Source organism: Lolium rigidum, chromosome 5 (assembly GCF_022539505.1).
Source record: "Lolium rigidum isolate FL_2022 chromosome 5, APGP_CSIRO_Lrig_0.1, whole genome shotgun sequence".
NCBI lineage: Eukaryota > Viridiplantae > Streptophyta > Magnoliopsida > Poales > Poaceae > Lolium > Lolium rigidum.
Window position 1 is genome coordinate 240,845,926 of NC_061512.1, and position 12,576 is coordinate 240,858,501.

The following is a 12,576-nucleotide window of genomic DNA, read 5'->3' on the forward strand; positions in this document are numbered from 1 at the left end:
CTTCGACCTTCCTGCGCCGCCTCTTCGCCTATATAAAGCCCCTAGATCGGAAAACCCGATACCAATTGACGAAACCCACGTAAACCTTCCGCAGCCGCCGCCATCGCGAAGCCAAGATCCGGGGGACAGGATCTCCGTTCCGGCACCCTGCCGGAGCGGGGAAGTGCCCCCGGAAGGCTTCTCCATCGACACCGCTGCCATCTCCACCGCCATCTCCATCACCGCTCGTTGCTCCCATGAGGAGGGAGTAGTTCTCCATCGAGGCTCGGGGCTGTACCGGTAGCTATGTGGTTCATCTCTCTCCTATGTAGTTCAATACAATAATCTCATGAGCTGCTTTACATGATTGAGATTCATATGATGATGCTTGTAATCTAGATGTCATTATGCTAGTCAAGTGAGTTTTACCTATGTGATCTCCGGAGACTCCTAGTCCCACGTGTGTAAAGGTGACGAGTGTGTGCACCGTGTGGGTCTCTTAGGCCATATTTCACAGAATACTTACTCATTGAATGGCATAGTGAGGTGCTTATTTATATCTCTTTATGATTGCAGCATGTTGTATCACAATTTATCTATGTGCTACTCTAGTGATGTGTTATTAAAGTAGTTTATTCCTCCCGCATGTGTGTAAAGGTGACAGTGCGTGCACCGTGTTAGTACTTGGTTTATGCTATGATCATGATCTCTTGTAGATTATGGAGTTAACTATTGCTATGATAATATTGATGTGATCTATTCCTCCTACATATGCATGAAGGTGACAAGTGTGCATGCTATGCTAGTACTTGGTTTAGTAGCGTTGATCTATCTTACACTAAAGGTTACTAAAACATGAGCATTATTGTGGAGCTTGTTAACTCCGGCATTGAGGGTTCGTGTAATCCTACGCAATGTGTTCATCATCCAACAAAAGTGTAGAGTATGCATTTATCTATTCTGTTATGTGATCAATGTTGAGAGTGTCCACTAGTGAAAGTGTAATCCCTAGGCCTTGTTCCTAAATACTGCTGAGTTACTACTGCTTGTTTACTACTGCTGCGTTACTACTGCTGAGTTACTACCGCTTGTTTACTCGTTTTATCGCGTTACTATCGCTGCAATACCACCACCATCAACTACACGCCAAGCACTTTTCCGGCACCGTTGCTACTGCTCATACTTATTTATACCACCTGTATTTCACTATCTCTTCGCCGAACTAGTGCACCTATTTGGTGTGTTGGGGACACAAGAGACTTCTTGCTTTGTGGTTGCAGTGGTTGCATGAGAGGGATATCTTTGACCTCTTCCTCCCCGAGTTCGATAAACCTTGGGTATCCACTTAAGGGAAACTTGCTGCTGTTCTACAAACCTCTGCTCTTGGAGGCCCAACACTGTCTACAGGAAAGGAGGGGGAACGTAGACATCAAGCACTTTTCTGGCGCCGTTGCCGGGGAGGAAAGGTAAAAAGGCACTCGTACTACGGTCTCAGGTAAACTATTTTTCTGGCGCCGTCGTGTGTGTGCTCAAAGCTATTTCCTTTAGATCCTGCAATTGCATCTTGTTGTTTCTTGTTTACACTAGTTTGGCATAATGTACAAGAGTGAGCTTCTTATCCTATTTCCTGATTTAAAACATGGATTGTTTGATGCGAAAATTAAAAAACCTATGGAACCTTATTTGCATGCTTGGTAGTAATATTAGTATGAACGCTTCGAACACCATTGTTGCTAATGATATAGAAAGTTCTAAGCTTGGGGAAGCTGGTTTGCATGATATTTTTAGTCCCCCAAGCATTGAGGAGAAAATTTTCTTTGATGATACTTTGCCTCCTATTTGTGATGATAATGATAGTGGTCTTTTGGTACAACCTACTATGGAGAGTAAATTTTGTTGTGATTATACTATGCCTCCTACACTTGATGAGAATAATAATGATAGCTACTTTGTTGAATTTGCTCCCACTACAACTAATAAAATTGACTATGCCTATGTGGAGAGTAATAATTTTATGCATGAGACTCATGATAAGAATGCTTTATGTGATAGTTATATTGTTGAGTTTGCTCATGTTGCTACTGAAAGTTATTATGAGAGAGGAAAATATGGTTGTAGAAATTTTCATGTTACTAAAATGCCTCTCTATGTGCTGAAATTTTTGATGCTACACTTGTTTTATCTTCCTATGCTTGTTACTTTGCTCTTCATGAACTTGTTTATTTACAAGATTCCTATGCATAGGAAGCATGTTAGACTTAAATGTGTTTTGAATTTGCCTCTTGATGCTCTCTTTTGCTTCAAATACTATTTCTTGCGAGTGCATCATTAAAACTGCTGAGCCCATCTTAATGGCTAAAAAGAAAGAACTTCTTGGGAGATAACCCATGTGTTATTTTGCTACAGTACTTTGTTTTATATTTGTGTCTTGGAAGTTGTTTACTACTGTAGCAACCTCTCCTTATCTTAGTTTTGAGTTTTGTTGTGCCAAGTTAAGCCGTTGATAGAAAAGTAAGTACTAGATTTGGATTACTGCGCAGTTCCAGATTTCTTTGCTGTCACGAATCTGAGCCCACTGCCCTGCAGGAAGCTCAGAAAATTATGCCAATTTACGAGCATGATCCTCAGATATGTACGCAACTTTCATTCAATTTGAGCATTTTCGTTTGAGCAGGTCTGGTGGCCTAATAAAATCCATCTTTACGGACTGTTCTGTTTTGACAGATTCTGCCTTTTATTTCGCATTGCCTCTTTTGCTATGTTGGATGAATTTCTTTGATCCATTGATGTCCAGTAGCTTTATGCAATGTCCAGAAGTGTTAAGAATGATTGTGTCACCTCTGAACATGTTAATTTTTATTGTCCACTAACCCTCTAATGAGTTGTTTCGAGTTTGGTGTGGAGGAAGTTTTCAAGGGTCAAGAGAGGAGGATGATATACTATGATCAAGGAGAGTGAAAGCTCTAAGCTTGGGGATGCACCCGGTGGTTCACCCCTGCATATATCAAGAAGACTCAAGCGTCTAAGCTTGGGGATGCCCAAGGCATCCCCTTCTTCATCGACAACATTATCGGGTTCCTCCCCTGAAACTATATTTTTATTCCATCACATCTTATGTGCTTTTTCTTGGAGCGTCTGTTTGTTTGCTTTTGTTTTTGTTTTTGTTTGAATAAATTGGATTACATCATGCTTGTGTGGGAGAGAGACACGCTCCGCTGGTTCATATGAACACATGTGTTCTTAGCTCATAATATTCATGGCGAAGTTTCCTCTTCGTTAAATTGTTATATGGTTGGAATTGGAAAATGATACATGTAGTAATTGCTATAATGTCTTGGGTAATGTGATACTTGGCAATTGTTGTGCTCATGTTTAAGCTCTTGCATTATATGCTTTGCACCTATTAATGAAGAAATACATAGAGCATGCTAAAATTTGGTTTGCATAATTGGTGTCTCTAAAGTCTAGATAATTTCTAGTAAGGTGTTTGAACAACAAGGAAGACAATGTATAGTTTTATAATGCTTGTAATATGTCTTTTATGTGAGTTTTGCTGTACTAGTTCATCCTTGTGTTTGCCTCAAACAACCTTGCTAGCCTAAACCTTGTATCGAGAGGGAATACTTCTCATGCATCCAAATACTTGAGCCAACACTATGCCATTTGTGTCCACCATACCTACCTACTACATGGTATTTCTCCGCCATTCCAAAGTAAATTACTTGAGTGCTACCTTTAAACAATTCAAAATTTATTACCTCTTATTTGTGTCAATGTTTTATAGCTCATGAGGAAGTATGTGGTGTTTATCTTTCAATCTTGTTGGGCAACTTTCACCAATGGACTAGTGGCTTCATCCGCTTATCCAATAATTTTGCAAAAAGAGCTGGCAATGGGATTCCCAGTCCCAAATTAACAAACTAAAAATAGACACTCCTCCATGGTATGTGATTGTTGGACGGCACCCGAAGGATTCGGTTAGCCATGGCTTGTGTAAGCAAAGGTTGGGAGGAGTGTCATCATAATAAAACTAAAATAAAAAGGTACTCCTTCATGGTATGAGATTGTTGGCAGGCACCCGAGGATTCGGTTAGCCATGGTTTGTGAAAGAAAGGTTGGAAGGAGTGCCACCCAAAAATAAAATAAAATGGGAGCCGCTCTTTGAAGGTTTGTCTGGCAAGGGGGTTAGAGTACCCACTACCATTCGTTGACAACAACAAACACCTCTCAAAACTTTACTTTTATGCTCTCTTTATGTTTTCAAAATCAAAGCTCTAGCACAAATATAGCAATCGATGCTTTCCTCTTTGAAGGACCATTCTTTTACTTTTATTGTTGAGTCAGTTCACCTATTTCTCTCCATCTCAAGAAGCAAACACTTGTGTGAACTGTGCATTGATTCTTACATATTTGCATATTGCATTTGTTATATTGCTTTGCATTGACAATTATCCATGAGATATACATGTTACAAGTTGAAAGCAACCGCTGAAACTTAATCTTCTTTTGTGTTGCTTCAATGCTTTTACTTTGAATTATTGCTTTATGAGTTAACTCTTATGCAAGACTTATTGATGCTTGTCTTGAAGTGCTATTCATGAAAAGTCTTTGCTTTATGATCCACTTGTTTACTCATGTCATACATATTGTTTTGATCGCTGCATTCACTACATATGTTTTACAAATAGTATGATCAAGTTTATGATGGCATGTCACTCCGTAAATTATCTTTGTTATCGTTTTACTCCGCTCGGACGAGCAGTAACTAAGCTTAGGGATGCTGATACGTCTCCAACGTATCGATAATTTCTTGTGTTCCATGCCACATTATTGATGTTATCTACATGTTATATGCACACTTTATGTCATATTCGTGCATTTTCCGGAACTAACCTATTAACAAGATGCCGAAGTGCCAGCTCTCGTTTTCTCGCTGTTTTTGGTTTCAGTAAATCCTAGTAACGAAATATTCTCGGAATCGGACGAAATCAACGCCCGGGTTCCTATTTTACCCGGAAGCATCCGGAACACACGAGAACCGCCGGAGAAGAGGCACAGGGCCACCAAACCCTAGCCCGGCGCGGCCAAGGGGGGCGCCCCCTAGGGTGTGGGCCCCCTTCGACCTTCCTCGCGCCGCCTCTTCGCCTATATAAAGCCCCCGGATCGAAAACCCGATACCAATTGACGAAACCCACGTAAACCTTCCGGAGCCGCCGCCATCGCGAAGCCAAGATCCGGGGGACAGGATCTCTGTTCCGGCACCTCGCCGGAGCGGGGAAGTGCCCCCGGAAGGCTTCTCCATCGACACCGCTGCCATCTCCACCGCCATCTCCATCACCGCTCGCTGCTCCCATGAGGAGGGAGTAGTTCTCCATCGAGGCTCGGGGCTGTACCGGTAGCTATGTGGTTCATCTCTCTCCTATGTAGTTCAATACAATAATCTCATGAGCTGCTTTACATGATTGAGATTCATATGATGATGCTTGTAATCTAGATGTCATTATGCTAGTCAAGTGAGTTTTACCTATGTGATCTCCGGGAGACTCCTAGTCCCACGTGTGTAAAGGTGACAGGGTGTGCACCGTGTGGGTCTCTTAGGCCATATTTCACAGAATACTTACTCATTGAATGGCATAGTGAGGTGCTTATTTATATCTCTTTATGATTGCAGCATGTTGTATCACAATTTATCTATGTGCTACTCTAGTGATGTGTTATTAAAGTAGTTTATTCCTCCCGCATGTGTGTAAAGGTGACAGTGCGTGCACCGTGTTAGTACTTGGTTTATGCTATGATCATGATCTCTTGTAGATTATGGAGTTAACTATTGCTATGATAATATTGATGTGATCTATTCCTCCTACATATGCATGAAGGTGACAAGTGTGCATGCTATGCTAGTACTTGGTTTAGTAGCGTTGATCTATCTTACACTAAAGGTTACTAAAACATGAGCATTATTGTGGAGCTTGTTAACTCCGGCATTGAGGGTTCGTGTAATCCTACGCAATGTGTTCATCATCCAACAAAAGTGTAGAGTATGCATTTATCTATTCTGTTATGTGATCAATGTTGAGAGTGTCCACTAGTGAAAGTGTAATCCCTAGGCCTTGTTCCTAAATACCGCTGAGTTACTACCGCTTGTTTACTACCGCTGCGTTACTACTGCTGAGTTACTACTCGCTTGTTTATTGTTTTATCGCGTTACTACTCGCTGCAATACCACCACCATCAACTACACGCCAAGCACTTTTCTCGGCACCGTTGCTACCGCTCATACTTATTTATACCACCTGTATTTCACTATCTCTTCGCCGAACTAGTGCACCTATTTGGTGTGTTGGGGACACAAGAGACTTCTTGCTTTGTGGTTGCAGTGGTTGCATGAGAGGGATATCTTTGACCTCTTCCTCCCTGAGTTCGATAAACCTTGGGTATCCACTTAAGGGAAACTTGCTGCTGTTCTACAAACCTCTGCTCTTGGAGGCCCAACACTGTCTACAGGAAAGGAGGGGGAACGTAGACATCAGTGAAGATGAAGGGCGCCGTCAGCAAGATGATGCCGAAGAAACGTCGATAAACGACGATCTTCAATTCGAAGTAGCAACCACCTCCGGCGCCGAGGTATATATATACATTGAGCCTCTGGTGATACAAACTAACTGATTTGAATAAATATGTGTGTACTAACGCGCGCGACTCTCTTTCTTATTTTAGCCCTCGGCCGGATCGTCGAAACAATCGAGTACGTCGTCAAAGCGTGGCGCAACCAAGACGATGAAACAAGGAGAAACATGCACCATCGAGGTTGTCGACAGTGCAACCGGCAGGCCGCTGGAGCCCCGCAAGAACGCCACCAAGTTTGTCAACCAATGCGGAGCCATTGTTAGAGACAACGTCTCGATCACCGTCCAGGAGTGGAATGAGCCAAAGAAGGCACGAGTTGGTTTCACTTTTGTCGATGAGAGAACAAAAAAGATTGCTTCAAGAAGCTTATGGAACATTTCGTTCTACCTCCGGAATACAACAAATTCGATGAGGAGGGTAACAAGATTGAGGAAAACAAGGAGAGGAGGAGGCTAGTCAAACAGTTCGCTCTTCATAAGATGTCCGCGGCATTCCGGAAATTCAAGCAAAATCTAGCCCATGACTTTGTCAAGGAGAACAAGACTCCGGATTTCAAAGGACAATATGAGAAACTGAAACATGATTGGCCAGAATTTGTGAAGCAAAAGAAATCGGAGCAGTTCCTTGAAATATCGAAAAAAATAAGGAAAATGCGGCTAAGAAGGAGTACAATCATATTATGGGGCCAGGAGGGTATCGCCTTTGGGAGCCTAGGTGGGAGAAGATGGAGAACGAGCCGAGGGCGCGAGGAATCCGTCCAGTACGGAGGGATGGGACCCAAGGGCCAAAAGCTGGTGGTACGGGCATGGGGGATCGCTGAACCCGGAGACAGGGAGTGTGTTTACCGGGGGAAAATAATTAAACCCACCCAAAAGCTTATTGAGGCAATGAGGGATGCTCAAGAGGGGAAGATCAAGTTCAACGAGAGAACGACGCGCCGACAAAAGCCCTCGGGAATCCTGAACACGGAGGACGTGTACGAGGCATGGGGCACATTCCGTGGAAAATAGGGTTCCCCAGAACGATGACCCGTACGGTTACAGAAGCCGTAAGAGAAAGATGGATCGGGAAGCAGATGTTGTCGCGCGGTTGGCATCGGAAATGGATGTGATGAAGAAAACCGTGAGTGTACTAGTAGCCGAAAGAGATGCAGCTCGGGCGCAGCATGAAGATCATCCATTGGATCTCGGAAGCCAGCAGCAGAAAAGCAGCGTGGCTTCCACGGAGGCCCCACCGGCTGGTGCACCGACGATCAAAATTACTGCACCGGAGCCTCTAGTGGTGGAAATTACTGCACCGGAGCCTCCTCGCTACCCCGTGGACGATATAAAGGAGATGAAAGAATGTCATCTGTATTATCCTATCGGGAACATGTCCATGAAGGTAGCCATCGGCAGTGCTTTACCATGTTTACCCGGAGCACTCCACCACAACAACCCCATTCAAGATGGCTATGCTCGTGTCACGGTGGAGGACATAGTCCAAGGGTTTGAGGACCTGGACATTGACATTGCTACACCTGAAGGGGCGAGAAGACTTGGAGATGTCAAGCGCCAGTTCATTCTATGGCAAAAGAAGTTTATCAAGTTTCCAAGCGAGGCGCCAACAAGTCCACCCCCCTACGGTGGTGGTGGCGGTGGCGGTGGCGGTGGTGGTGGTGGTGGTGGTGCTTCACCTACACCTCCTTCACGTCAGCCGACGCCGCCCCCCAATTCACCTCCGGCGGGTAAGCAGCCGCCGCCCCCCAGTCCTCGTCCGGCGGGTGATTAGACGCCGCCCCCCAATCCACCTCCGGCGAAGAAGCAGAAGCAGTCCTGGGTTATTAACCCGGACCCTTATGTACCTAGAACCACAAAGGTACCGGAGCCATCACTGAAGCCTCTCCCCACGAGGCCTTGGGAACGTACTGCCGAGGAAGTCGACCCACACGCGGCTGCTGATTATGAGAAATGGAAGGCGGAATGCAAGAAGAAAAGAGAGCCCGAGCCCAAGCCAGTATTTTCTGATGAGCAAAAGAAGTGGGCTAAGTCATTTTTGAGCACACCGTCCCAAGCCGCGAAGAATCTGCTCGACGACTATGCACGTGAACTTCGTAGGCAAGCACTCGCGTTCAAGAGGAACCAAGAGTTGGCGGAGAAGCAGGAGAAGAAAGCCTTGGAGGAGGCCGAGAAAAAATTAGAAAGGGGGAAAGAAGTTGCCCAGCTCGGGGAACAAAGTAAACAATCGATTGCCCCGCTCATAGTGCAAGCCGCCGGTCCGGATGCCCCCGATATCATAGCAGCTGCGGCAGCACATGGATTGACTGTAACGAGTGCCAGAGAACAAGCGGCCAACTTAGGTATCACTCTTCGTGCACTGTTAGGCCTTGATGAGGCGCCAATGAAGGACGTAGTATTTACATATGTGGAGAATGGCCCTCTCGTCGAGCCTGCGCAGGAAGAGGATCTACCTCGACAAATGAAAGGTCTGCTAATTTGGTACAAGGGTTACATAAAACTTAAAAACGCCAAAGACTATATTTATGCGGAAGTTAGATATGAGCATCACTTCAAACATTACTATATAACAATTCATCGGAGTGAATTGTTCCAGCTGTTCAATCTGCGCGAGCTCGACAAATCTATCATCAGTTGCTACGTTCTGTAAGTGATTTATTAATTTCTACCCCATCTCGTTCATTGCCTGCACTATCTATATATATATTGTCCTAACTATCTTGTTGTGTACGCTATTATGCAGAATGAAGAAGCGGGAAATGCGAATAAGGAACATCCATGATGTTGGGTTCATTGACCCACACATCGTTAATTCATATGTGTTAGAACACCACCCCGCCGACGTGGAGGAAGACTCGTGGCGGTTTTTTGGAAAACAGGAACTCAAAAGTGATATTCTATTTCCTTACCATTTTGGGTGAGTGTTTCGTCTTGAGCACATTCTCTTTTGTTTACTCCATGCATGGTATGTGGCTAATCGATGAGTTATGCATGACTGTGCATGTATCGTGTCCGCAGGTTCCACTGGATTCTGATGGTAATTCAATTTCACAACTCCACAGTTCTCGTCCACGACTCTCTGAATATGGATACGGCGCTTTGGGCCGACATGAGAAAAATGATGCAAAAGTAATTGTTTTCATTCATTTGCGCTCTATATCGATCGGCCTATTTCGTTCATCATTTCCTAATATCAAGTAACTAATTAATAACTCTCTTGTTCATTTAATTTTCTTTGCCTCGTAGGGTTTGGAGACGGTTCGTAGATGAAAAGGTCGGTGAATTCAAAAAAGAGCTACAATTTAGAAGGGCAGTGCCTGGGACTGGGGATATTCAGCCACCGGGGACCAATCTATGTGGATACTATGTTTGTGAGAGGATCCGGAGATACACCAATGAGCGGGACCAGATCGTCCGAGATCAACATCAAGAGGAATAACCTCCGGAAGACGCTTAGTCCAGAAGCTCGCTTCCGACCACTTCAAGAGGAACTAGTTGGATGGTTCGCGAGGGAAGTCATCGATCCTAGAGGAGAACACTATGTAGAGGACGTAGAACTTCATATGCACTAAATTATGTATGGAAACTTGTTCAAAATTGTATATGGTCATCCGATATTGAATATATATTGTATATTCCTCTTGAATTCTTTTTGGTTCTAATTTCAAATTTGTTTGAAATTGTACATTCATATGCATGTATATATGTAGTACCGTAGAATATGTGAAACTCCTTCAAAATTAAAACCCAAAAGAAATAAAACAATACAAATTAAAAAGAAACCAGGTTTGGGGGGGGGGCTAAAACCCTAAACCTGCGGAGGCCTTTAGTCGCGGCTGGCCGGAAGAACCGCGACTAAAGGTCCTCCGCCCTGGCGCTCGCCCGCCGCCCACGTGGACGGGCCTTTAGTCGCGGTTCGTAAGGAACCGCGACTAAAGGGGGGGCCTTTAGTCGCGCATAATTGGTCGCGGTTGCGCAACCGCGACTAATGGCAGTTGCGAACCGCGACCAATGGCCGTTTTTCTACCAGTGCTGGCACGCGAGGTCGCCAGCGACGTACCACGGTCGCATTTAGATTTAATAGTAAAGATATGGTTTTTTCATAGTGGGGCCATCCAACACACGTGTAATTTGATAATATGGGTACTTACTTTTTTTGTTGTATATACACGTAGTCAAATATTACAAAATACTTCGACTAATGCTAGAACGCAGGGTAATTTAGAAACACTTTAGAAATGAGAGAGTAGCACGACCAATCCTCCTTAGGTTAGGTAGGACCAACACCCTTTACTCAACCCGCATCAACTTAGCCATAACCCAAGATGTCGAATATGTACATGACACAAATTAACAACACGTGTGGCGTCCAGCATATATATACTGTGGTACTCTAGCTGCAGTAGGCCAAGAATGTCTTGATGTCAGACGTGTAGAAGCCGTTGAAGTTGGAGCCGGACCCGGTAGTGTAGGCGCCCATGTCGTGGAACACGAGCCACTCCCCCACGTTCAACTCCGGCAGCTGGTACCCCGTAATCACCGTGTCGAGAGAGTCGCACGTCGGCCCAAACACCGTCGACGCGTACGTCTTCTCACCGGGGCGGCCGGCGGCGAGCGGCCTCGGGCGCGGCACGTAGTCGTCCATGAGGACGCAGTTAAGGGAGCCGTAGACGCCGTCGTCGATCCAGTACTCCCGCACCTCGCCGCGCGTGCGCTTCCCGATGACGCGCGCCGCGAGCGTGAATGCAGTCTCTGCGAAGTACCGTCCCGGCTCGCCGATCACCTCAATGCATGGGAGGTCGCCGAAATGCTGGGCGAGCGCTTCCTTGATGACTGCCGCCGCCTCGTCGAAGGTGGCGCCGGCCACGAAGCCGCCGCCGATGTCGAGCACGCGCATGGGCGGCATGCCGAGGGCCTCGGCCGCGTCGAATGCCGCGCGAGAGGCCTTGATGGCCTCCCGGTACACGTCGGTGCGTGACCCGCCGCTGCCGACGTGGAAGGAGACGCCAGCCACGGCGAGGCCCGCGCGCTGCGCGGCGCGGAGGAGCGGGACCACCTCGTCGGCGAGCGCTCCGTACTTGACGCCGAGGTCGACCTTAGCATCGCCGTTGACGGGGCCCTTGATGCGGAGGACGAGCTCGCAGCCAGGGTGGCAGCGCTTCACCTTGGCCACCTCCTCCTCGGAGTCGTACGTGGTGAGGTTGACGCCGACCTGCGCCGCGTACTCGATGTGCGCCTCGGGCTTGCACGGGTTGGCGTACACTATGCTCCCCGGCTCGACCCCGAGAGCGAGCACGGCCTCGATCTCTCGGCGGCTGGCGCAGTCGAACCCGGCGCCGAGGGCGGCGAGCGCGCCGAGCATCGCCGGCTCAGGGTTGCACTTGACGGCGTAGTAGGGCCGCACGTCGGGGAGCTCGCGGCGCCAGTGTCCGTGCAGGTCGAGGACCCTGGCGAGGTCGAGGACGTGGAACGCGCTACGCACGCCGGAGCCGGCGATGGAGCGCATGAGCGCGGCGACGGCGTCCTTCTCCTTGAGCGCGTGCCGCTTGAACGCCAGCACCTTCCTGTCCTTCACCCCCGGTGCCACCAGCACCGCCTGCATGGGGCTGCCTCCACCCATGTCCGTCGACAGCTTTTGGCGACGACGGTACGTGAATGCAATGCAAGCCAAGCTTAGCTTAGTTAGCTCAAGGTTTGCCAAGAATCTAGACGAAGAAGCGGCTAGAGTGACGATGTCAAATCCAGCGAGAAAGATCGATTGCTTGATCCAATGCTTCTGCGGCTTTCGAAGTGATCATGAACTAGCTCGGTGGGTTATTTATATATAGTGCGTCGGCGGGAGTTAGGTGGCGGCGCGGTCAACTCCACCATGCCCAAAAGAGGGCATAGCATGCGACGCTGCGGCCGGTGTAGCTCCAGCTTGTGCGGCGCCAGCGGTAGGTAGAAGAAAGAGCCGGGGGCGTTCGATCGGGCT

At 46.9% G+C, this 12,576-nt stretch overlaps 1 protein-coding gene across 1 annotated transcript; it reads right to left on the minus strand.

Annotated features, from left to right (window-relative positions):
* Nucleotides 1-10,995: 10,995 nt before the first annotated feature.
* On the minus strand, nt 10,996-12,222 carry LOC124651197 (ornithine decarboxylase-like). The gene has a single exon (XM_047190327.1). The coding sequence runs from the start codon at nt 12,220-12,222 to the stop codon at nt 10,996-10,998; it is 1,227 nt and encodes a 408-aa protein (XP_047046283.1).
* Nucleotides 12,223-12,576: the final 354 nt, after the last annotated feature.

Coding starts and splice junctions, on each gene's coding strand:
- LOC124651197 (XM_047190327.1), bottom strand. CDS start 12,222: ATGGGTGGAGGCAGCCCCATGCAGGCGGTGCTGGTGGCACCGGGGGTG.